Genomic DNA, 27,818 nt, shown 5'->3' with positions numbered 1-27,818 from the left:
ATCAGAATTTTATTATTTGAATCTGCACCTCAATATTGTATCTTAAACATATGCAACTTATTCATTTTTTTTTTTTAAAAGACCTGAATCTGTCTATAAAGTCAGAGTTGATTTCAATTCACACACTTTCTGAATCAATTAGGCCCCATTCCAGAATCCAACTCCTTTCTGTGGTCCGACCCTCTTGGACTTTGGTCAGGTGGAGATGCTGGCTCTCTTTAGGTATGACCCATAAATCATCTTTTTTTTTTTTTTTTACCGAGAAAAATATAGTTAAAAAAAATTCTCATTGAACCAGAAAGACTAGTTGTCAGTGTCACTGGGCATCTCTTCTTCTGTCCTCTGAGAAACTAACTTTACATCTACAAGAAACAATAGCTGGTTAGTTTCAAAACTGATCAAGCGCTTCAACAGTAATCGGGACAGGACATCAAAATTACTGCTGGTTAGCCTTTGAGCTGATCCTAAAGCCTAGAATCTGAGCATTCTCCTCTGCCTCCACTGTCAATGTGAGGAAGAAAAACAAAAAAAAAAAAGGCCCCTTTGTCCATTTTCAGGTCCACTGTTTGTCCTTGGCCAGGGTTAGAGTCCAGCAGGACCCGGGAGGTCAGGGCTGGGAGCTGCCCTGGCTGTCCGGGTCCGTCCCTGAGGAGCTGGTGTCTGAGTCTGAATCGTCCTCGTTGTGGTTGTCTTCTGCAAGGCTTTTCTCCCGTATTCGCCTGTGGGTGGCGCCGAGGCGAGCCAGCAGACCCTGGTAGTCAAAACGACCACGCTTCTCACCAAAGGGGTCCTAGAAACAGAAGGTGAAAAAGACAATACAGACGACACTTGAATCTGCTGCTTACAATCAGAGTACTGTCACGCACTCGGAACGCTGACCTTTGTTAGCCCCGCCCTCGTCAGCCCCTCAGAGTGGGCAACAACATATAATTTGCTTGTTCTTGTCAACAGAAGCACTGGAAGCTTAGTAACCCAAGATAACTGCTCAGGTGTCATCAGCGTGCGGCAACGCATCAACTAGAAGCATTCAATCAAGTAACCTGAAGGCACTCAGAGCGCATACCTCCGCCAAACTCACATACTGATTAAAACCTCTGCTGGATCCAAATTATGCTCCGAAACAAGTTCAAAACTGAATCCCTCATTTTCTGGGACATTATCCATCTGCTGATCATATTGTAACACCAGCCTCTCACAACCTTCTGAGTTACATGGTGCTATCTGTCAAGTTATCCTGCTAACAAACTCACAGAGGTGAACAGCACCTCGTTAGAGGAGGGTAACAATCAGAAGCTAACAGAAAAGATTCTTTCTTTGTGTCTCAATGAAAGAAAGACTGCTTTCTGCTCAGGTAATGTGGGATTACTGCAGGAAGAAAGGAAAGTGGAAGCATCTCCAAGGCAAAAATCAAGTGTAAAAATAAGAGACAGTATATATTTCGGCAGTAATATAAAACAGGCCTAGGAGAGCATAAACATCTTAAAAGGGAACACTGGTAAAAAAAAAAAAAAAAAAAAGCTGCAGCCAAAATTTTGTTGAGGAACTGAACAAATTGTCCTGTAGTTTTGACGTTGTGGATGACAAAGTGGAGTGTGATAACATCTGCAATAAGGCCACTGGCACAGATGGCCTGAATGCCCGCTTACTTAAAAATTCTGCCCCACAAATAAAAGGTTTTTTCTTAGGTTGTTTAAATCACTCCAACTTACAGGTGTGCCCACATCTTGGAAATTCTCATTATGTAAAACAATGGAGAAAGTTTTGGTGGACCTCCTGACTACCAGTGACCAGTATGTTAGATTAGTGCAGCAGACATTATTTTACAGAGGAATCCTTCAAATGGTGATACAAGCACCAAAGTTGGCACAAAAACTCCTTAAACATTACTCTTTTGAAAAAACTGAGTATCCACTTGAATTTTCAATAGGCAGCCAGGCAGGGGTCAGCTGAAGAATTATCTCAGCATGCCTCGGACCAGCCATTAAAACCTGCTATGGAGGCCATTAAAACCTGCTACCATTGAGGTGTTACTTAGATTGACAGAATTTAATAGTATTTCATTGGGCGTGCTGACAAAACTTGTGGCATCTACAAAAAGCACAACCTGTTTATTTGATCCCATACCAACAAAATTGTTTAAGGACCTGTGGCCCACTCTTGGGCCGACTGTGCTGGAAATTATTAATCTGTCATTAACCTCTGGATTTGTTCCGAAATGTTTTAAATCAGCAGTGATTAAACCATTACTTAAGAAATCTAATCTTGACCCTAGTGTATTGAAAAATTACAGGCCGACATCAAGTATTCTGTTCAAAAATTTTAGAAAAGGTGGTTTCATGGCAGCTCGTAGACCACCTTACTGAGAATGATCTTTTTGAGCCGCTGCAGTCTGCTTTTAGGAAATATCACTCCACAGAGACAGCGCTCACTAAAGTAGTGAATGATCTTCTGCGAGCAATGGACTCAGACACCACTACGGTTTTGGTGTTGTTAGATCTCAGTGCTGCGTTTGATACCATGGATCATCATATTTTGCTCAATAGGTTGTAGAATTTTTTTGGGATTACTGGAAGTGCCCTTGCCTGGTTGACGTCATATCTGTCCAGTCGTTCTCAATGTGTCTTGTATAATGGCACTACCTCTGACCTTGCTGACATGAGATTCGGGGTTCCACAGGGATCTGTTTTAGGCCCCTTGCTTTTCTCCCTGTATGTGGCACCCCTTGGGCGTATACTGCGGCGTTTTGGGATTGCCTTTCATTGTTATGCTGATGATACTCAGTTGTACATGCCAATAACTGCGGGAAATCTCACTCCCATAAAATCCCTGGAGGACTGTCTTCTATCAGTGAGAAGTTGGATGTCTAGTAACTTCCTACTTTTAAACTTTGATAAGACTGAAATGATGGTTCTTGGTCCAGCGAGACAGCGGCATCAGTTTGACCAGCTGGCGCTCAGCCTGGGTTCGTGTGTCTTACATCATACGGACAAAATGAGGAACCTTGGGGTAATTTTTGATCCCACGTTGTCTTTTGACCTCCACATCTGGGATGGTACTAGGACTGCTTTTTTCCATCTGAGAAATATAGCGAGGATCCACCCCATCCTGTCCATGGCTGATGCTGATTCATGCTTTTGTTTCTTCTAGACTAGATTATTGTAATGTTCTATTTTCAGGGTTACCACAGTCCAGCATTAGGGGTCTTCAGCTGGTTCAGAACGCTGCCGCCAGACTTCTGACACGTAGCAGAAGGTCTGAACATATCACACCCATTTTGGCATCTTTGCACTGGCTCCCTGTCTCTGTGACAGCAGATTTTAAGGTTTTGCTATTGACTTATAAGGTTGTTCATGGACTGGCGCCATCTTATTTGGCTGATCTGGTGGAACTCTATGTGCTGGCCCGGGCTTTGCGGTCGCAGGATGTGGGACTTCTCTGTGTTGCCAGGGTGAAGAAGAAGTCAGCAGGTCAAAGAGCCTTTTCGTATCGTGCACCCACCCTGTGGAACAGTCTTCCTGCGACCGTAAGGCAGTCTGAGTCCGTGGACATTTTTATGTCAAGACTCAAAACCTATTTTTATTCTTTCTTATGGATAGTTTTTTATTTTTATTTGTTTTACTCTTTTACTTGTTTTTATTTATGTATTTGAATTTTTTTAAATTCATTTTTAATTATTTATTCAATTTTATGTTGACCTGTTTTATGTAAGGCGCCCTGAGATGGCTTTTGCTGTGATTTGGCGCATTATAAGCTAATTAAATTAAATTGAATTACACAGCGGTCAAAATTTAAAAATGTTCCAATCATACTGAAAGCGATACCACATTAGTTGTCTGAACATAAATATTCCAAAAAGGTATAGTTTGGACTATCTATGACTGAATAGTATGGAGTTACGGGGTAAAAACAGCAAGAATGATGACAAAGGTCAGCTTTAGTTTGTACAGGGGTTAGATGTTAAGGTTCCTCCAAATATTGTAAAATATGATGCAAATTATTGGTTGAGTTCATGGGGTTTTAAAAAGTTATAGTTTGCATCATGTGTCATGCTTAGCTATCACGTTACAGGGTAACATATGTCACGTCATAGAATCCATGGACGCCGACATTGTTTGACCTTTACCTTGCAGACCAAGCACTCAACACAGTCAAAGCTATTCCATTTATTAGTCCTATTAGTTCAACCAATAATTTGCATCACGTTTTACCAAAATTGGAGCAACTTTAACTTCTGACCCCTGTACAAACTGAAATTGTCTCTGAAATAGTCTCTGGTCCCCTCCCCTCCTGAGATGATGAGGCATTTAGCAGGCTGACATTGTTAAATAGGTGGCTAGCACAATTTTGTAGACAGCAAGGCTTTAGTTTTATTGATAACTGGCCTTGGTTTTGGGGCTGGCTTGCTGATGACGGACGGCCTTCACCCTACTGGGGAAGGTGCCGCCATCTTGTCTGCGAACACAGATAGCACTCTACAGGGAAAGTAACATTAGGACTTTACAGCAGGCCATGGCACAGGTGATTAGAGACCCTGCAAGGCTTTTGACAAATGTGGGTGTGGAATCCATTAGCTTAGCAGGGAAATTAGTGCAGAAAATCCACTATGGTGATAGTGCAGTTTATGTGGCTGGGAGGGAAATTCGTCCAGTTGAAACTGTAGCCTGTTTCCACAGATGTGTCCATAAAAATCATAGAGGAATATGCTTTGCAAACTTAATAAACATTACTACATTGGATGACACTGAAATTGAAGATGGCCCGTTGGCTGTTCCAGCAATATCAAATATTTCATGTCTGCTACCTACAACCCCAGGCATCTTATATATGCTACTCTGGAACCACCCCTAAATCCAAACAGTCCAACTGTCAACACCACTGAGGTCCTGAGTCTGGGTCTCATTAACATAAGATCACTGTCCTCAGAATCACTGCTGATTAATGATCTAATTATGGATCATCACTTAGATATGATTGGGTTATGTGAAACCTGGCTTAAACCTACTGCCAAAGTCGGAAGAATAAAAATCAGCAGTATTACTTTGTCACTGTATATAGGCCCCCTAGCCATACTCTGAATTCTTAGATGAATTTGGTGAGTTCATCTCTAACTTGTTGACTAGTGCAGATAACATTCTGATTTAACACACTGTGGAAATACCCTGGATTTGGTTCTAACACATGGTACTGCTGTCACAAATATTGACATCATGCCTCTTGCATCAGTGGTCTCTGATCACTCACTTATTAGGTTTACAGTTTCGCTGCCATGTTTAGTGGAACAACAACCTTATTATTAACTCCTCAAATAAGACTGAACTTGAAGCTAAACTGCCTGATAACAGCTTCACGTTTGGAAAATGCCCAATCAGTAGACCATCTTGTGGATAGTTTAAATGCAGCACTCAAAACTACACTTGACATGATTGTGCCACCTATATTAAAACCACGACACCCCCCCCCCCCCCCAAAAAAAAAACAAAACACAGTCACCTTGGATCAATGATTACTTTTGTGACCTCAAGCATAAGACTAGAAAATGGCGTAGTTCAAAATTAGAAGTAGTCCACCTTGCATGGCGTGATATTGTAGACTATAAGCATGCACTACTGGATACAAAGTGGACCTATTACTCTGATTGGGCCAACAAAAACAAGCATAACTCAAAGTTCTTGCTCGACACGGTGGCAACACGTATTTATGGACAATCACCTGTAAGTCGCTCTCCTTTTACACCACAAGATTTCTTGCATTACTTAGAGAAGAAAATAGACAACATTGGGTTAAACATTTCCCAGCATGCCTTAACCCAGCCACTACACCCTGCTACTGAGGTGGGTGCCATTACTGAGGTTTTACCTAGACTTACAGAATTTGATAGTATCTCACTAGGTGTACTGACAAAACTCGTAACATCTACAAAAAGCACAACCTGCTTATGTGATCCCATACCATTGAGGTGTTACTTAGATTGACAGAATTTAATAGTATTTCATTGGGCGTGCTGACAAAACTTGTGGCATCTACAAAAAGCACAACCTGTTTATTTGATCCCATACCAACAAAACTGTTTAAGGATCTGTGACCCACTCTTGGGCCGACTCCGCTGGAAATGATTAATCTCTCATTAACTTTTGGATCTGTTCCTGAATATTTCAAATCTGCAGTGATTAAACCATTACTTAAGAAATCTAATCTTGACCCTAGTATATTGAAAAACTATCACCCGATACCAAATTATTATTTTGCTCTACAATTCTGGAAATGGTGGTTTCACAGTAGTTCATGGACTATCTTACTGAGAGTAATCTTTTTGAGCCACTGCAGTCTGCTTTTAGAAAATATCATTCCACAGAGACGGCTCTGTGTGGCACGGAGGCCAATACACCAAGCGTATTAAACACGCTGGCATACGTCTAATGCATTACGGGTAAGTTTTGTGTAAGTGCATGCACGCTGATGTAATATGGTGAGTACATTGAAAAATTTTGGGCATGCACAATATTTTCCATGTATGCCAGCGTATGGCTGATACGTCCCGCATAGGTGGGCCTGAAGTTATAGGTAATTTATGCTATTTTTGACACGTTACTTGTAATTTAGTCATAAATTGAAATACATTCATTGATACAATTTTTAAACATTGTGAACGTGGTAAATTTCATATCTTGCCTCCAGCATTGATTTTGCCTTAGGATGGCTCAGCACAAACCCTACCTTTAGGCAGCCCAACTGATGGAAATGACGGAGAACTTTAATCCCTGTGTATTTCTTTAGACATTTTCCCCTTTCCAATCAATTTTTTGATCAAAGTACGCTGTTCTTCTGAACATTGTCTGGAATGACCCATTTTATCCAGATTTTCAGAGAGAAATGCACAACAACTAACATGTACAACATCTGCTGCCTTCGTCCTTAATAAGAGCCACCTGTAAGGGTGTAACAAGGGTCACAGGAAGAAAAATGCAGACACTGCTAATTTTTTTTTTTTTTTTTGAAAAGTCTAACATTCCTTTTTCTTCACTTTCTGTAAAGTAATGACGAATTGATACATTTTTCTTCATGTTTTGAGTTGGAATAGAACATGCAGTGTTCCCAGTGCATTTGTGTGTATGGAAATAAAAGCTATTATAAGGATTTTGAGGTTTACTCACTTTTTTAAAACATGCTATTATTTTAAAAACACACGTCTGTACTTGTGACATGAATATTAAACTAATGCTGTTCCATCTTCATTTGCTAAGTGTTTTGTGATACTTTCCTGCCAGCGCCTTTGACAAAGTACAATGATTTTGACCCCCAAATCAATAGGCTTTTTGGGGTTACTGTGCGTAATGAACATACCATGTTTGCAGAGGTGGCAGTAAGTCACTGTCAAGTCATCAATCTGCAAGTCCCAAGTCAGTTGTCAAACACTTGGTGGCCATTATGACTTGCTGATTCATGACTTGAGAGTGACTTGATGGTGACTTACTCTCAAATCTGTATGTTTTGTGCAATCGGGACAGTATAACTCAAGTAATCTCACTTACAATGAAATATCACGTGACTGACTGCACATAATGACATGGAGACCACTGGTTCTGAAATCGCCCCTCAAGTACCACCTGACTTGCATGTTTTCCACCTCTCCCTGCTCTGTCACAAGCCGATGATCTTATTCAGGTGTGCAGCCAATCAAGTGCTAACAGACACCTGAATGAGCTCATCAGCTTGTGGCAAAGCCGGGGAGAGATGAAAAATGTAGGTCAGGTGGTACTTGAGGACCGATAAGAGAACCACTGGCTACACAGTGATGGGAAAAAAAAGCTCAAGATAAATCAGTCACCTGCATGTTTTGTCCCTGCAGGTGCAGCCTCTCTTTACAGACTCCTTCGTAGAAATCATAGTATTCCAGGAAGGACTTTTCCATCACACTCCTGCAAAAAACACACACAGGGCTCAGTGAGCACACAGTACCAGTTAAAACTGAGACTGCAGATCACAGGCAGGAAAACAGATATGCAGCAAAGAAAAAAAAAAAAAGAGAAGGAAATCAGTCGTACCACAGAGCTTCAGGACAGGGAACTTTGCCCTCCAGCATGTCGCACACTGCCACTCTCATGGTTTCATGGCGGATACACTCATTATAGTTCTTACTGTCGCCAGGGTGGCGCTCCTGAAACAAACACAGATGGAGGCCTCCAGCATTATTAGTTTGACTCAAATCTGCACATACAAAACCCTTTCTCGTTTCAAACAGCCGACACACAAACACAGAATTAGATCACATCACCCAAGTGCCTCATGGAGAGTACTCAAAAAACTCACGTTTTCATCTTCAAATGATGAAAAAATGAAAAAGAGAACTGCTCAGTGTGAAATCCTCAAGAAGACCAAAAACAAAGCTCCAAGGCACTCTGTGAAAATTAAATTAAAAAGCCTTTATTGTGGCATGGCTATATAATTAAAATTCACACCAACACTGCTGTGCAGGAAGCATAAGTGGTAGTGGTTATTTTACATTTTTTAATTTTAAATAAGAAACCTAAAAGCAAAAGCACCCAGTTGGTGAAAGTAAGCCAGAATGCAGCGGTACGCGGTACCGGGAAGAGATATATAGTCCTCTACAGTCGGTGCACAGGGGTACGCCTCAGAAGAGCAACTTTCACCCCTGCAGCATTGAGTGCCGTGTTTGACATAAAACAAGTTTAAAAGACAAAAAATAAAAGATGACTGAATTAGCACCCCCACTGAGGAAGAGGAATGAGTGAATGAATGAATTTATTTGGCACACAGACTCAACAATAACAAAAAACTGATACACAAGACAATTCCACAGTGACATGTGACCAAAAGGAGACTGTGAAGGGTGAAAGGGGGGCCATTTGCACTCTGGACTCCAAACGTGCACACGATGATGTACGTATACACACACACACACACACACACGGATCGGCTCTTATTTTATTTGAAATTTTCACAGACAAAGGCTGCATAAAAGCAGTGCCGCGTTTCGTTACTTTGCATTGGTTGGTGGCGGTGATGCTTGCAAAGTTTTTGGTTTTTTTTTGTGGATTTTCCTTAAATATGGCACAACTGTGTAGCTATAAATGACAGTTCTCCACCCTTACCTATTGGTCAGTTAGATATCTGTGCCAAATTACACCAGTAGTTGGTGTTACAGAGTAAAAATTAAGTCCTCTGTCTTTCTCTTTTTTCTTTCTCTCTTGCTGTGTTCATGCTGTGCAAACTTTGATCTTTTGGAAACACGAAGCCTTTCAACTGTAAAATTAGTGTATCATCAGTGACTCTAACACGCAGGATTTTAATGGAGACTTTTTTCTCTTTCAACGGACAGAATCTCTGTTCAGCTCCTCCTTGGCTGCACGCTGAGCTGGCGTTTCATAACGTTTTACAGCCTCGGGACAGTGAAGCGGCTAACTTTTTAGCACACATTTCCAGCAACAATTCAGTTAATTTCTTGGAAAATCAGTGCTCGACGAACAGACAATTTGAATCCAAGAGCCGGGCAGAAATTTTCTGCTAACCACAGCTAAAACACTACGGAAGAGAGCTCTGTCAAACAGCCCGGCTTCAAAAACCTCCCTCCCCCCTCGTCCCGCTCAGCAGTAAACAAGCAGAGAGCAAACAACTTTCACAGTGGCTCTTCTCTGGTATCGGAAAATGTTGCGGGTTGGGATCGGTATTTTCAGATACGTGAATTATGTCGGTATCACAACCCGATACTAATCCGGGATCGGATCGGTCCAATCCCTAGCTAAAGTGCCTGATGGCAGGTCTCTGCTTCTTATAGATTGCAACTGCTATATGCAAGTTTTGAACATGGGAGCAAACACTATGTCCACCCAATATTAATGCATTTTTAACTTTTTAGCACATTATACATAAGATTGAAAGGCATGAAATGTAACACAAAATAATGAAATGTGAAATTTGCACCATATTTAACTTTTACTTAAATTGAATCAGGCTGTGGCTCTTGCAACAGATTAAAAACATGACAAATCTTAAATTATTTATTTTATTGCACTTCGCATAATCCCATTGATGCCTGAGAAGTGCCCATCATATGGAGAAAAAGTTCTCAACGGTAAGACTGCATTTGATCTGAGAATCATGTTTAAACAAATGAAAAAAAATTCTTAAATCTTGGGATCAATCATTATGAAATGAGGCATTATCTTATTTTTCCACTGGCTTTAAGGGTGATTCTTAGACTACGGGCACTTATTATGTCCTTTGATCATATTGTATGAAAAACAGAAAAAAAGGGGAAATTTCATACTTTTATAGTTATCTTTACAATGAAAGTGTGTTAAATTTGTTCTAGTAGTCTATGATGACTTTCACCTTTTTTCAGCATCATTATATGCAAATATTGCCATTTTGTGCTATCTCTGAATAAAATATCAGTAAAATAATCAAAACATAATTGGGGTATTCAATGTCATACAACTGTTGTGATTTTTTTAAACAAAATGTAGTTGTCCCACACTATTGCCGTAATTTCCACCACATCACTGTAATGTCCCTTTAAACAGTTTGTATGAAAGATTGTTTGGGTAGTTTCTATGGAGATAAACAGTGACATCAGAGCACATGTATATAGCGCCAAATCACAACAAACAGTTGCCCCAAGGTGCTTTGTATTGTAAGGCAATGGTGTGGTGGAAATTACATTTACAAGGCCAATAGTGCCCGTAGTTAAAGAATCACCCTTAAGTGTCTTCAACCCAAGAATATAGGGAATTAGACTAGTCTGAATCGGATTTTAACTGCTTTTAAAATTTAAACAGTTTGAAACTTTAGCATCTAATTTAATGATGATATTTTACACTGGCTTCAAATGATTAAAAATGCAACTAAAATGTTAAATGTTTAAATTAGACTGACTTTGGTATGACTGAATATACAACCCTAAAACAAAAAAGTTGAGATGGCAGAGAAAATGCAAATTAAAAATCTCTGTATTGACAGCTGTTTCAATGCAGACAGAATGAAACTACGATATTTGATGTTTTATCCAGTCAACTTCATTTCCTTTGTTAATATATTAGTAGTATAATGGATTAGAGGTGATTCGTGGTCCGTACGGACCACCCCTCACAGTTCGGCACCTATGTGAACGAAGGACTAATTGCAAAGTTTACTGAAATATGATTTCAAGTCACGGTGACTCCTTTTCAAAGTGTTAACTGCGCTAATTTCCATGAAGGTGAAAATCAGTCTGAGTGGAGGTTAAAGTGGCAGTGCAAAGACGCTGTGAAGTCCTGAACGCAGCCCGTTAAAAAACAGCCTCGTGCCGTGTTTGCTGCACGCTCGATACTTGTGGATCCAAAAACAGACAGAATATCTAAAAAATTAAAGGAGTTGAGGACAAAGTTTCAGACATCTGAGCCCAGTGACCACAGCACTGCACTCAAAAGTGCGTGCAAAGATCAGCTGACTGAAAGTCCACAGCTCATGGAAAAAAATGAGTATTTATGACTTTTTCTGAGCGTCTGCTTGGGAGGACCACAGAACTGAATGAATGGGGATCAGTGAGTACAAAGACTGTATTTATCCTGAAAGGGCTATAAATAAAAGTATTACTATTACGCTCTCAGCAAACAATAGAGGTATTCTTATCTTTTTGAAAAAGAATTTGAATTTATACTCTTACTTTATACTCTTAGATCAGCATTGTTCCATTTCTTAATTTTTTCTTTTCATGATATTCAAAAAGGCAATTTTTTTTTAACTGATACGGTTCATATTGCAAATTTAAGTATTTTATTTAAAAATATGTAAAACATTGGACACCTCGTTTTAATTTAAGACCACGGGCAGTTACGTGTTTACCATTGCTCAAGTTCTTTTGATACCTCTTTTTGATGATCACAAAACAGTGGCTTGCAAAAGTATTCAGCCCCTTGGTATTTCACACATTTGTTTATGACATTTCAAATACAAAAAGTAAACCAGGCTTCTCAATATTAAAATTTCTAAAATTATCTTCCTTAAACTCAAACAAAGTAAATCTCTACAACCTGACATAAATTAATTACAAATATAAAAGCCAAGATGATGGGTTGCATAAGTAATGGGCCCCTCTGGTATAATACCTGTAAATAATCAGTTTTATTTCCAGTTTTCTTCAGACAAGTCAGGGATGGATACATAAACATTTCCAAGTCACTGAATGTGGAATCTTGGACTTTATTTACATTCGTTATGAAGAAATACAAACAGTATGTCACTCTATGGTAAACCTGTGTGGAGTAGACAGTTCTGAAAAACTGACTGTGCAAGAAGAAGGGTGAGGAAAGCCACCAAGACAACCCAGAAGAAATTATAGGCTTCTGTGGCTGAATGGAGAAATCGTGCACAGTGCAAGTTTTGGATTTTATATCCCCTGTTATACAGCTTCTGTATGTTGCTCCAAAATCTCAATACACTTTTTTTTTGCATTAATGCTGCCATCACAGATGTGTAAATTGCATTTGCCATGGGTATAAACACAACCCTATACCATGACAGATCCTGACTTTTGGCTATATGAATCTGGATGACCCTTTTCATCTTTGGTCCAGAGCACACAGCATCCATAAAAAAAACAATATCTGGACTGATATGTCTGACCACAGTACAGATTTCCATTGTGTGATGGTCCAAACCAGATGCCTTAAACCCCAGAGAAGTCTATGCCGCTTCTGAAGAAGGCTAATAAAGGGCTTCTCATTTGCACAGTAAAGTTTTAAGAGGCATTTCTGAATGTAATTCTGTATTGTACTGCTTGCTAAAGGTTTCCCAAAGTAATTTCTTGCCCGTGTGGTTATATTAGCTATTGACAAATGACGGTTCCTGATGAAGTGCCATCTGATGTATCAGTGACTACTAGAGCTGAGCTTTGGCTTGTGTCCTTGTCGTTGACACTCTGAAACTCATCTACATTTCTTGAATCATTTTATGATATTTTGCACTCTAGCGAGATAAATATGCAAATACCTTCCAGTCTTTCTTTGAAGAACACCATTTTTAAACTTTTGAGTAATTTTCTCAAAAGAAATGCTGCTCAAAGACTCAGCATTTCTTGGACACTGCTTTCATACCAAATCATGATTACAATATATATACAGTTTTTTTAACCCCATTACTAGCCCTAAATTGCCTGTCATAATTTGTTTTGCAAAGTGTTGCATGCCTTAAAAATGAGGAATACTGTATATTAGGGATGCGCGATATGGCCTTAAATCCAAATTGCGGTACACACTGCAACCTCTTGCGATCATGATCTATAAATATATTATTATTATAATAGAACTCTTTCAGAACAGACCCTAAAGGAAAGTCAAACTGCTAAACTGCTGTTTATCCAACTCTTTACAAGCTGGACAAAATTTATCTTTATATGCCAGCAACTTCTGTGTTTCGTGTGAGAGAGTCTTCTCCAAAACTAGGGAGGTAGTGACAAAGAAGAGGAACAGACTCAAGCCTCACACCACTGAAACGATCTTGTTTAAATAAAAACCTTTGAACCACCAAAATCCCCATCATTTTGTACAGCTACTTTCACAATAGTCCCTTGTTGCACAAGCATTTCTCAATTTATATCTCTAATTAAATACAGTGTTTTATGATGCCACAATCACATTATAACACATAAGGGTATTATTAATGTCTTAACGAAAATAGTAAAAACTTTCAAGATGCACATAGAACCGTTATTATTAAACATACATAACAGTGCCTTACTGTTTCATGACTCCTTGACCTTTATTTTTCCATGCAAGTGCTATGCTGAAGATTAGCCAGCAGATGTCACCATATTTAATTGTATCAAATGCTTCAAAACACTGAACCATTTCAACACAACTGCTTCATATTGATTCAGTGGTTCAAAAAGCATATGTTTATCATTCCTGTAGCTAGAAATGTTGCCCCGCACACTCTACAGAGTTTGCGGCTGCTTGTCAGGCGGCTTAAATCCGAACAAAGTCCAAATAATGGATGTTGTACCGGTCTTTTTCACCAGCTCCTCCGTTTTGCTTTCAGGCCTGTTGCAGCTCCTGGGTCTATCTCCGCGGGTGGCAAGTAGACTGCATCATCAACATTCTTCTTCTTCGACAGCATTTAGCAGCAGCCGACATCCTTATTGTTGCATTGCTGCCACCTTCAGTCTGTTAACATGCATTACCGCAATAGTGCAATAGAATAAAAATCTATCGTAGGCCAATTTTCTATCGTTTCTATCACCAATTACTATCGTATATTAACAAATGAAAGGAAGCTGACCACACAAACCATGAAATATACTGGGTTTGTACAGTCTGCAATAAAACAGAAAACAATGTATAAATGTAAGAATCGCTGCAGGGTCCCCCACACACATCTTCCTACCTTTATCTAATTTCCAGTTCTAATTTGAGCAAAACTGAGATGAAACAAGATTTGAGCGTTTGCCAAAAAACAAAAACACATCAACAGGTTTGAAATTCGCCAGATTTGGTAAAATAAATACACAGTTCCTACAGCTAAAGGAAAGATAGATTAAAGACTTAAAAGACTTTTTAAAGCCAGTTACAATGAAATTCAAGAACAACATTACAATAACCATGCATTACGTCCAACTAGTTGAAAATGTCTCTGCTCTTAGTGTAGCGGCTGCACTCTGTGTTGTGTTATTATGACTCTGCCCATTCGCTCCCCTCGGGACACAAACTCAGGATCCTCGGCATGGAAGTCGAACTCTCTAACCAGAAGGCTAAAGCCCAGGGCTCTGGCCTTGTGACCAGAGAATCCTTTTGAGCTGTTGGGAGCGAGTTTTACTAACTATATCTGCACAGCGACACCTGCTGGCCTCCGTTACACTAGCATTTCAGCAACGAGCAAGAGAGACTTGTAGGTTCTGCTATAGTCACTTTGCTTAGCGTTACGAGAGGGTTTTGCTGAACTATGAACAAATAGATATTGCAATTCATTTTAATATTGTCATTCCAATGTCAGAATAAAACATGGATAAAATCCTGCTTCCTACATCTTTGCATTTTAAAAACAATGAGGCCCTACTTTTTGATAAAAAATTTTTTTATGCCTTTTAAGGATTCACGGGAACCCTGTAAATAACACACCTGTTCAAATCCGGGTTCATTGTGATACGGGTTTTCCGTCATCAGAGACTGTATGGAGATGAGGACAGAGGAGATGCTCTGGGCTGGACTCCATGCTGGTCCCGTCCACGTGCTATGGAGACATGCACAGGTCGCAGACAGAAATCAGGTTTCATGCTTCACTTAATGTTTGTATTTTGTCACAAATACGATGTCAGACATGTTTTTCTGTCAAAATGCTTTCTACCACAATCAAACAACTTTTAACCCTCATCAATACAAATTGTGAAATGTATGAATCTAATCTATGTGCAATATCCCCCCATAACTTTTTCCCTTCAGGACTTTTAGTTTATTTATTACTATTACAGGTGAGGCCCGTTAACTCGCGCGGTTTATGGTCCACAAAATTCGAACTGCAAGTCATCTAAACCTGCGAGTTAATACGTTTGACCCCCCCCCCCCCACAAAAAAAGTCAGCTTACCTCCCTCTCCTGCTCTCTCTTACTGTCAGACTTGCTTTCTCTCTCGTTGTCTCTGTCTCTTTCTCGCTCTCTCTCACACACACACACTCTCTCTCTCTTGCTCACTCGCTTTCTCCCTCCCTCTCTGTCTCTCTCACAGTCTCTGTTTAGTGTGGCGAGCGAGTGTATAAATTCCAGCTCAATCTGAACCTGCAATAAGGATTCAAAAACAGTCGCGTCCAAAGGGGATCTTCCACGCTGGCATGCAGTGGCCGGAGGAGGAGGAGGGGGAAGATTCCAAACCCACTCCATGCACACACGCCACACATGTCACGACAATTTGACCGCGAGTAAAGCCAAGCTGCGACTTGCGCAAGTTAACGGGGCTCACCTGTATTATCATTATTATTTCTTTAGCTATTTTCTACTTTATTCATATTTTAATTCTGTTCTTTGTTTTGTATAGTGAATTAAGAGCCTTCTTCTGTGTCATCTGATAAACCATATTTCATTGTGAAAGACACTTGAAAAATTTCTCTTTTGATTGACTTTTGAATGCAAAAACTCAACACTTACTGCTACTCCCTGCAGCTGCTCTGATGCAAATAACCCAAAGAAAAACTGCTGAAGGTTTAGTATTCTAATCCAATTACATTTTTTCCACGAATCTGATTGGTTAATTGTGTGAGATTTCAGACCGTATAATATCGGTGTAACGGTGGCAAAATATTCAACCATTTCACATTTGGATGTATTACTCTGCACCCTGACCGGTGCTCTGACGAGATGCCGATCCTATCGAATATCATTCCTGTCCTCTGCACAACCGCGCATGCATGCACAGTTGCATGCGCAGTATTGGCGGGATGCGGAACTGTCGATTTATGCGACAGAACACCGGCCGTGTGCGCTGCTAGTTGAGAGCGAGAGAAAGTCGCATGCCGACGCTGCCGAAATGGGTGAATTTAAGCTATCATACGAAAGTATCGATGTGGATTCTGATACAGAATTACCATTTTGCATTTGATGGATTTTCATGTTTGATGGATTACTCCGCGCCCTGACTGCTGTTGGAGCAATGCTGCCTCGGCTCGACGGTAAGCCTCGCCATCTGAATTACCTACAGAAAAATAAACCGTTCAAATGATAGAATTGAATTAGAATGGGAATAACCCCATTGTGTCTGATAATTGGCGGACTTTCATGCTGTTATACGGTCGCAAATAGCCATTTTACAGCTCAATTAACGCGTTGCTGTAAAACTCCTTTTCAAAAAAAAGCTCAATTTGCAACCGTATAACCAGCATGAATGTCCACAAATCATCAACACAACAGGATTATTTCCTGAGTGATGAAAACATGACATTAATCTCAAAATTTTGCTATAGTCCAACTGGTTCGCCTCTATCAAAATGGGGTCAAGTAGACCCCATAAATAAATTATTATGGAGCCCACAATATTTAATCAAACTGAATCAAAATAAGTGAATTTGAAAACAACTGTATAGGTGATAATTACACCAAATTTCAACGGAATAAGTCTAACATTTCAGAAAAATATATCAAGAAATATAAATATCTATAATGTAGCCATGTGGTTTGCTTAGACCACAGGTGTGCTGGTTAGGGTTAAATAAACACTGATACAACAGATTTTTTATTTTATTTTTTTTAACAAATGGATTGTTGACTAATGTAGAACTAGGACAGGGTGGGCAATCATGTGCCATGAAGGGCCAAGACAGTGCGGGTTTCCCTTTCTACCAATCACCTCAGCAGGTGACTTAATTGATGTTCAGGTGTTTATCTTCAAGGGAGAAGCTCATCACCAAACCCACCTGCTGAGGTGACTGGTTGCAAGGAAAACCTTTACTGTCTTGGCCCTTGTTGCCCACCCCTGAGCTAGGAAGAAGCACTAATTCAGACCCTTGTATTAGTGAAGACTTTTTTTTATTTTCTACACAACAGTCATGCAATTCTTAGTTTTTGGAATCTTTTAATTTATCTGTGAAAATGTAAAAAAAATAATAATAATAAAATAAATAAATTCCATTTCATCGGCTGCCATCCGTACACTGATTTTCTGACAAGACAAACAGAATCAAGTTAAATTTGGCTGACCTTTGACGCATCAATGTGCGCTGATGGGTCAGAAGAAAGCAATGTCCCAAAATGCTGCAGAAGTATTAGTTAACTGTCATATTAAACAGCTTCATAAAATTTGGCCTGACTTAAGTGTAAAATGGTGTAAAACAGGTTGAGGGTAGCTGTAATACAACAGTTAACAACACAAATACACTTCATCCCTTGGGTTCTGTGCTTTCCTGACTAGCAAACAAGTTGTTGGCATAACAACAAAAATTATAAAATTTGTATTATTACTCTCCTGTGACGTCACCCACTAAGAATACGATCCCTGACTCACCCAAGGATGCTAAGGCAGACTTTTCCGTTGCGGTAAAAGTTTGGGTTGAAGCGGACAGTGTTGTGTCCGGTGGTGATGAGCTTCACTCTTGGCGGGTGTATGGGGTAATCAGGTGGGCAGCGGAACAGGAAGAGGAAAAAGCCACCCTCGTATGGTGTGTCGAATGGCCCCGTGATCAAAGCGTGGATCTAAAATGTAACAAATGACAAAAATAAGGAGGCAGCAAAAGTATTAAACAACTGTGGTGTAAGTAATGGGCGATAGAAACGATATGCAATATAAACAATACAAAACTGGCCTACGATATGAGATTTTAATCCTATTGCATTATGGCGATAATGTATGTTATATAACTGCTGAGTGGCTCGTTGTCTTGACTGGTGGGTTGGTTGTATGTCACGTGACATGGATTATTTGTACCATTTGCCATTGTGTTTCATTGATCATGCAATAGTTCTTTTTAGCATGCAATTTTGGTGCTATATGAAATGTGCCATTGCACTCCCGGACCACTATGCATGCTCACACTACCGGGGCCGGTGTTTGGCTAAACATGGCTGAGTTTGTTTTGCTGGCAGATGACGATTTGAAGGAGCTAATTGATGGTGCTAATTCTTTTAACACACACACAAAAAACCCCAAATCCACCACGCCGTAAGCCGTCTGGAGGCATGAAGAGCTGTTAGGATGAAGTTAGGATGAAAAGCTAGACAAATTTCTCATGCGATTTTTCGCTGGAGTGAGGAAAACAGACAGCAGGCTGTACATGAAGTCAGTGCACGGCATCATGGACTACATCGTCAGCATTGTTTTTTTACAAGTTGAATGAGCACAATTTTGATTTTCCTATTTAACGTTCGTGTTGGACTGTTGATGTCAAAGCAGCAGTGACGCACACCGAAATGTAAATCCCTTTTCTGTTGTTTATAAAGTAATAAAATATCAAATGACTTTTAGCCATTATATAAAAATAATTAATGTGTTTTCATTCTTTCAATGGAATGAATATTTTGGTTTCACCTCATTGAATGGTATGTTCATCTTTCACCTCATGAAATATTTGTGCCGCTGAACTCATAAACATTTCGTGCTGCAGCTACTGATTATTGTAGTAATCGAGTATTCTATCGATGATTCTGGTGATTAATCGAGAGAAGAATTAAGAATAAAGTCCAACCCTCATCAAGGAGAGTGGTTCCAGAACCAAGGCCCACCAGATCTAACTGGTATCGCTCCACCTCTGGCTCTCTCACCCACAGTGAGGTGACGTTCCACACGCCCAGAGCTAGCCCCTGCTGCCCCGGTCTGGTCCGCTGAGGCCCTCGACTTTCACTGCCACCCATGGGACAGCGCACCTGACACCAGGGATCCCCCTGCAGGTGGTGAGCCCACAGATCCACGTTGCCTTTTTGGGCTGTGCCTGAACGGACTCTGTGGCAAGCTCAGCCACCAGGCATTCGCCGACAGGCCCTCCATCCAGGCCTGGCTCCAGACGGAGGCCCCGGGCTTCCTCCAGGCCGAGTCAAGTTTCCTCTACTTCGTTCTGTCATGATGTCTTTGAATAAATACTACTTACTGATGCCAAATGCGTCATCAAACACATTTTTTGCATTTAAATTATAGTGAGAGAGACAACATAAGTCTGGTGTCTTCAATTACTGCAGTGAAAATAAGGAATCTCAAAACTCAACACAATAAGATACACATCATTGGAACACACTCCCAATTTTACAGAACTTTACGGGTTAAAACATCTTAAACTAAGAAGCTCAAAATAAATAAATAAATAAATAAATAAATAAATAAATAAATAAATCTAATTAACCCCCATAAAGGTGTCATTACAGGAGGAAACTACCTATAGAAGACCAAAACAGGTTTTTTTGTACCAGGCTGTAAATATGTTCATTTCTGCTCTGGACTTGGACATTTTAACATGGGCTGCAACAGGAACATTTTGGATCCAGCCTCAAGCAGTCAGTCAAGGAGCTGCAATTATTTCTTCTTCTGGGAGGGCCATCAAAGCTTACCACTTGAAAGAAACCAGTCTTGAACATTATGGCAGAGGAGATACACGCATTAGGGCACATCTGAGGAAGAATCTCACACAACATTTATAAAAATAAAGTGGTGCAACTTGGTGTGTTATTTTTTTAAAATACGTAAGCAGCAGAAAATGAACAAAAGGTAACAGACCTCCATGTACATTTTAGGTGAGACTATTTGGGACAGCAACCTACTGTTTGACAACCAGGTCACCTGCAAATGGACTTCAATTATATAGTGTTTTCACAACCAAAACAGATGCTCAAACCACTTTACAATGATGCCTCATACTCATCCTCTCTCACACAGACACAAACACCAGGGTGTTGCCAAGTAAGATGTTCAACTGCATACCAGCAAAAACATGGCAATTTAGGACTTTGTCAAAGTGATTTTCTAGTTGGATGGAAATCTGAACAGAGGCTCCATTTACTCACAAGCCCAATTGTTTTTTGTTCTTCAAGTCAAGCTCCCAATATGCAGCAGAAAATGATACTCTTTCAATTACCTAAATAAAAAGATCAAACCCTCACAGTTTAGAAGCAGCAACATATAAAACTTTGACATTTTTTCTTGATAACCAGCATGTATATTACTGTTGTTAACTGTGTCACTCTACTTCCACAATATTCTGTCAGACGACACCTGGTACCTTTACCTTGGTCATATCATGAGGGTCTGGAACCACAAACATTCCGGGAGGAGGTTCCTTGTAGATGGACATGATGTCCCTGCAGACAGACACAGAAAATTCTGTCATAACAGCACCATTAATCCAACTCCATCATGTCTGAAGAAACAACATTCATGTAAAACCAAAGCAGACAAATGGATGAAATTCACACTAGGGCTGCGACAAATGAATATTTCCATAATCGGTTAATCAAGAAAAAAATCAGTCAATTAATAAACGAATTGTTTGGTCCTTAAACATGTCAAAAAATTGTGAAAAACGTTTATTTTGTTTTCCGAAGTCTAAGATGATGCCTTCAAATGTCTTGTTTCGTCCACAACCAGAGATATTCAGTGAACTGCTACGCAGGAATAAAGAAACAAGTAAAAATGTAAATACTTAAGAAGTTCAAATCAGAGAATTTGGATTTAAATAAAAAAATACAAATGTTTAATTTATTATCTAAATAGTTAGAAATATGAACTAAAACGATAAAGAATTTTTTTCTCTTTTCTGTGAAGTCACACTGATGGTGGAAAATTCATGAAAACATTCACTTTCACTTCAAGCCTGCATTCAAGGGAAAGGAAAATGGGTATGGGAGGAGGAAAAAAGCATAATTTTTTACATAAGACATAGTTGAAGTGGTTTAAAACCAGTTAATGATCAGTTCATGTCAAATAACACAAAAGAAAATCGACACCTTTAAGAAGCTTAAAGTGAAAACGACACATTTTCTATAAATATGATCAACAATAGTTGCCAATTATTTTTGTTAGCTAAGTGGATTGTTTCAACATGAGATCTCATTAAATATCTTGTTTTGTCAAACAATATTAGGCTCATATAAGCTAGAAACTGCAAATGTATATGGCATTTCTGCTTAAAATGAAATAATAAAACCCTGATTAATCATGTTACAGCCTTGTACAGCCTTACGGGTGAGAGTCCAAACAGTCCACAGGAGAAGACTCAGATGAGGAACTGGACCAAAACAAGGCCAGAGACCGTAGTGGGGAAGGCAGGCACTTGGAAGATCAGGAAGGTCAGCAATTTGGTTGTATAATCGTTGTTATTTTCCTAAATGCATAAACAATGGACGGTGGGCCGTTGAAGTTTCATGCTGAAATAGCCGGATGATTAAATGAAGCCTCTGACAGCCTGCATACACAAATTTTACTCCATCGTGTACACTGGAAAAAAGAAAAAGCCTGTTGGATTTACATAATTTAATCCCTTAAGCCCTAGAGCCTATTTCACCAAAATCACATACCCATACATCATGATTTATTTCTCAGCTTGTACAAGGTCAAAAATGAAAAAAGTTTGGATCAGCTAAAGGACAGGTCCTCAGGGATGTTGTGGATGCAAAAAAAAAAAAAAAAAAAAAAGAAAGTAAATAATACTTGCTAGGAGTAAATGAGGTGTTTTTTTTCCCCAAAAAAATGAATTATGATTTATGTCTTTATTTGCTTGGCGTTTCAGCTGTGGTTAGTTGATATGTGACTGAAGTGGACACTTTTGTAGAGGAGACTTTGCTTGACATTTTGATGTATAATAAGTGTACGTTGGTGTCAACATTGGTTAGTTATGAGTGTTCAAATGTTCCAAAACAGGGCAAATACCCAAATTTGGGGACTCTAGGGTTTAAGAGGTTAAATATGTACACGTGATCAGAATATGGCCTGTACCTTCAGGGTAAATGCTGTCAGTGGTGTCTGGCTTCAGCTTCAGTTATTAGACAAGCCCCATGTCAGACTGCAGCTTGTTTATGTCGCCGTCATCAGTGAAATGGCAACTACTGTACATATAGTAGAGGGTTTTTTTGGGACCATCTCAGTCCCTGGGCACCCTCTTGACAAATCGTGCCCGTGTGTCATGTTGCTTCTTCTCTGCAGGAAATTCATGAAGAACTACCGCAGTTTTTGGCATACTGCTGCATCAAAACACAATACACTAATTCACCAAATAAAATGGACTCCACATACCTTGATGATTCAAAATATTTAAATCTTCTTTCCATTGCTATATAAGCCACATAAAGGGCAGAGAAAAAAATGTAAACACAAGCTAGTCTCCTGTATTTACGAAATGGCAAACTGAAAACCAGAGAAAGAGCCCCGTGAATTTAAATGCTTGATGTGACCGCTCACAGCCATTCACTACTTTTATTGAACAAAGATGGTCCAAATTACAAAACCCATCAATTCACAAAAGTTTGAGTCAATTTTCCAAATTTACTGCACGTGGGCTTTAAAGCTTGTTACTATGCATATTATTATGGATTTTTAAAAAGGGAAAAGCTATTCGCCCAATCGTTGGGCAGATAAGTCATACATTGTACATTACACGCCCAACTGTTGGCCAGATAAGTCATACATTGTACATTACACGCCCAACTGTTGGCCAGATAAGTCATACATTGTACATTACACGCCCAACTGTTGGCCAGATAAATATAATGTCTTACCTTATTCGCCCAACTGTGATCGTGTATTTGACACGTTTTGTGCATCTAAACTACGTTTTTACACCACTTTTGAAGGCTCTATTGCGGCGTGAAAAACGGCGTATGTTTGACACATTTAACGGCGCCGTCTTTAATTACTGCGAAAAAAAAAACACCGCAATGGATGAAAGCAGACAAACTTCATAAGTATTTTGAACGGAAGCTTGTTAACGACGACGAAACAGTTTTTATGAACAAAATGCTGCTTGTTGCCTGTAAGATGGTGTTAGTTTGACACAGTTCCCTGGGTGTGATGAGCCAAACAGAACCGCTTTAGATCACAGCCCCTCCGCGGGCTGCGAACCCTCCTGCAGCCCGCGAGAAAATATTTGCCTTTCTTCCCCCGCGTTGAAACTAGAGCCTGGCCAATATTATCGGCCGATATAAGCCCTTTTCAGAGTACTCACTATCGGCCGAAATTTTGCCGATAGAACGCCCATAATTTCTCATAAATACAACAGTTACTGAAATAATGTTTGTGTCGGCAACGTAAAATGTCCTTGCACCATTTGTCCAGTAGATGGAGCTCTGACTCCATTTAACTGAGAGCTGCTTACACCCCTGCTTAAATGTGTTAATCACCGCCCTCATAGTTCGCCATCTCACTGCACTGATCGCCTGACAAAAGCATACAAGTAAGTTTATAAGGATGTTGTTTGTAATAACTTTGCGATTACATTCACCCCACATTTCTCCCGTTTCATTTCAACTCAGTTTGATTAACTCAGTTTATGCAGTAATGTGTCAAATATGCTTCATTGCGTTGGTCACGCTTTTTATTAAGCCCGCGTTGTGTAGACCTTATTTCTAGCATGAAAACCTTTTGTTTACTGCTAAGAGGTTGAAACATTCAGATTCACTTGTTGTCCGGAAGGGTTCTGGGAATTACTGCCGTTCGCCATTAACCCTCTGGGGCCGACGCCATCATATACGACGGCTGGGACCAAGCTTTACTAAATTGTAAATAACTTTTTAATGATATGAGATAGAAACGTACTTTTTTGCTGAAAAGTTAACTCCGCAGACATTCGATCCACTGTCGGCCATCTTGGTACTCCTCATAGAAGATGTGTGATGACGTGAGCAATGTGAGTGTCCAATCGGAATTGGTTCTCCATCACATGGTTTTCCAAAATCCAATCGTAGGGCAGATTTACCCCACGTGATATGGCAAAGATCGTTTTCAGGAGTGATATCTTACTAGATGGCCAGTTTGAATAGCTCCCTAACTGCTCCAATTACATTTTTGCATTTTTTGAACTTGAAAATTCTTCTGTTATAAAGTTAATCAATATGAAGACAAAGCTTTAGCTTTTAGCTCATACTCAAAAAAAGAACATTTTATTCATTAAATATATATATATATATATATATATATATATATATATATATATATATATTGGCTGATTTATCGGTTATTGGCAAATCAGCCGATTTATCGATTATCTGCATTTTTTCCTCCAAATATCGTTATCGGCATCAGCCTCAAAAAAATCCATATTGGTTGGGCTCTAGTTGAAACCGGAAGTGAACTTACAAGCGTGCTCATTGGTCGGTTGTGGTTGGGCGTATATATGCTTGCGTATTTACTTTACTGAACCAACGGTTGGGCATATAGCCATTCTGTTTTAAAAAACTACTGCATTACCATATTACTATGATGTACCTCAAGTAAATGGTTGTCATACAGAATAGCTGACTGCCACTGAACTTACAAAGTGGCTACTGGTACACACCTGTATGAATAACTTCAAATTCTATTCATAAGTAGCTAGGGATTGTGGTTAAAGGTAGGTGTTTCCATTTCAAATCAAGTTTAAAGTTTCTTCAATGGTATGTATGATGATTTTATTATGCTGTGACCTTTTGCAACGCATAACATGCCAAACAGGTATGGTGGATTTTTTTGAGGCAGTGGCACACGTTCACATCCCGAACATGTCAGAGATTTTCTTTTATTTTTTTCTCCCTTACTTGATAATGTTAGACTGACGTTTTGGAACCATAGAAAGTTAAGATCGACACTTCGAAATTAGGTAATTTCGGCCCTTCAGTCACGTGACCTACAGTGACCGATCAGAAACGCTACGTATGAATAGTGGCTACGTACAGCCACTGCTAACTCGAATAATTCTAACAAAAACAGACACCAGTCATAATAATATCGTAACAGCTGTCTGATTTTTAATCAATAAATGGCTGCAGCATTATTTTAAAGTAATTCTTGAGTTAAATTTGATCACGTCGACTATGTAACAATGACGTTTTTAAGTACAAATTGTACACTTTTATTCCACACTCTTGACAGTTTCAGTTGTAATTGTGTGATGGCCTAAAGGTTGTTTACTTTTTTTTACCTCTTGATCCTCAGTATGCACTGCTGCGAAGCCTTCTCGTTGTCCCAGTCCGTGCTGAGGGTCGGGTCCCAGGACGTGGCGTGGATCTGAGACAGGAGGCTCGCTCCGGCCACCCCCAGCCCGACAGCCGGGAGAGGCGAGGAGGCGTGCACAGTCGGAGGCACCGCCACCACTGGAGGAGACAAACCCGGGCTGAACGTGTCCCCGAACACAGCTGTGTTCGCGGTAACAGCGGACATCGGAGCCACCAGCGCCGTTAGGCCACTGTGCGCAGCCGCGGCAGGAGGCGGGGAGGCCGGGCTGGAGCTGGCGTGAGCACCGCTGGTTGTCGACAGTCCTCCAGGCAGGGAGTTAGCCAAAGTGGGCTCCTCTCCGAAGCTGTCTGCCATAGCTCGCAGGAACTCAAAGTGTTTTATTACGCTCACAGCTCGCTGAAGGCGACGTTACCGCGATTGTTCCGGGATCACAGCGCGACCAGAGGCGAGGCCACGAAACACGGCGGCGCTTCCCGCGACATGGTGGCTACTGTCGTTAGCTTCACTGCGTCCTTCCGCCAGGCCCCCGAAAAAGTACCCAATCTTCGGAGAAACCACCTGGTTCACCTTTGTCCGGCTCATGGGGTACAAAAGCAGCGGCCGTTATCGGTTAAAAATCATCAGCTATCACAATATTCGGTGTTTGTCGATCACATCCTGACAACATCAGGACAACATCGAGTCACAAGTTCCGGCAAGTTGGTGTCAATGACATCACTGGACATCCGGTTTAGAATTTCAAAGTAAAAACTTGTCTTTAAAAACGCTGTCCCTTTAAAGGAGTAAATAAAATTTAAATTTGGGTAAATAATCCTGTGTATTTTAGTAAAGAATGTTTGCCTTTTCTGCTTTGGACAACTGTATTTATTTACAAACTTTGCTGATATAGTTTTGGCAAATTACAGTTTCTAGCTCATGTACCAAATTCTTTCAGTGTCAACAGGTTCCACAGCTTCCTTTTTGCTTGTTGTCAAGCGCCATCCCTTTAAAACTAGAACAGCACCCAGAACGCAAACACCAGCCACCACATTATCAACCATAATTCAAGATATTAAAACAATTTTTCAAAGTTCTGTTTCAAGCATTTCAACCTCTAGTGTGATTTAATCTGACAATCTGTAACACTTAAAGGGACTAAACACTTAAAATTGAGCTGCAGCCTGGTAAGAGTCAAGTTCAGTTTTCACAGGGGCCAAAAGCTAAAAATTGCCCCAATTTTGGTAAAAAAAAAAAAAAAAAAGCAATGCAAATTATCGGTTGGGCTAACTGGATTAATAAATGTAATAGTTTTGACCATGCTGAAAGCTTGGTCTTCAAATTAAAAGCCAGACCAGGTCAGTTTACATTGGATCCTATGACATACTACACCCCTTATAATCAAGCACAATAGATGGTTCCAACCATTAAAGTCCACATTAGCACAACCAATAATTTACATCACTTTTACCCCAAGTTTTGACCCCTGTACAAACTGAACCTGACCTTTTTACCATTTTTCTTAATTTTAACCCCACAATTCTTTAACACTCAGCCACAGATAATCCAAACTATACACTTTAATATTTATGATTGGGACATTTTTACAAGTTGATCCCTACCTGGTACTGGGATGGCCACCATACATTTGTGTAGGTCATGCATGACACCACCAGGGATTTTGGGCCCCATGAGAAGAAATCTTACTGGGCCACCCCCATATTATAATTGTATTGGGGGCCTCTCTGGGCCACTGTCAATCACAGGCCCCTAGAATCCTCCTTATTCTCCCATTTTTGGCACCCTGAGGTCATGGTATCCTGAGGCTGGATTCTAGGTGTTGCTTATTCCATTTTAGTGGTACTGAAAACCTGCTTGGGCTTTGACCTAAATAGTCATGACTTTCACTGCTTAATTAGCAGGATGTGGATTTTTAACATTTTAAGTGTCCATGCCTGCCAGAGAATTTAAATATGCTTAATTCAAAATGATCAAATTTTGTATACATCTTCCACTCATGTGATTATATATATATATATAAATATGCAAGCACAAACAAGCTCAATTCCTACCCACTACTCCAGTGGCTGACAATTTGTTATGTGAATTTATTCAGAAGAGAGTCAGATACCTGAAGTGCAGAGAACAAGGGGATGATGTCAAAGTACTACTGTCAAAGTCCAGAGTCAGTGAATTCAAAATATTTTAAGCGTTTCTGGATGATAGACTTAAAAACATTCTATA

At 39.9% G+C, this 27,818-nt stretch overlaps 1 protein-coding gene across 1 annotated transcript; it reads right to left on the bottom strand.

Annotated features, from left to right (window-relative positions):
• ube2z (ubiquitin-conjugating enzyme E2Z) lies at positions 1 to 26,299 on the bottom strand. The gene is made up of 7 exons (XM_034189435.1): positions 25,564 to 26,299; positions 20,683 to 20,755; positions 17,979 to 18,166; positions 15,111 to 15,222; positions 8,043 to 8,155; positions 7,826 to 7,916; positions 1 to 790 (listed from the first exon to the last, which is right to left on the bottom strand). Exons 1-7 carry the CDS (start codon positions 25,950 to 25,952, stop codon positions 608 to 610), a joined length of 1,149 nt encoding a protein of 382 aa, XP_034045326.1. The 5' UTR covers positions 25,953 to 26,299; the 3' UTR covers positions 1 to 607.
• Positions 26,300 to 27,818: the final 1,519 nt, after the last annotated feature.

Source organism: Thalassophryne amazonica, chromosome 16 (genome assembly GCF_902500255.1).
Source record: "Thalassophryne amazonica chromosome 16, fThaAma1.1, whole genome shotgun sequence".
NCBI classification, from domain to species: Eukaryota; Metazoa; Chordata; class Actinopteri; order Batrachoidiformes; family Batrachoididae; genus Thalassophryne; species Thalassophryne amazonica.
The sequence above is the reverse complement of the archived record's forward strand: the minus strand, read 5'-3'. Positions and strand labels throughout refer to the sequence as shown.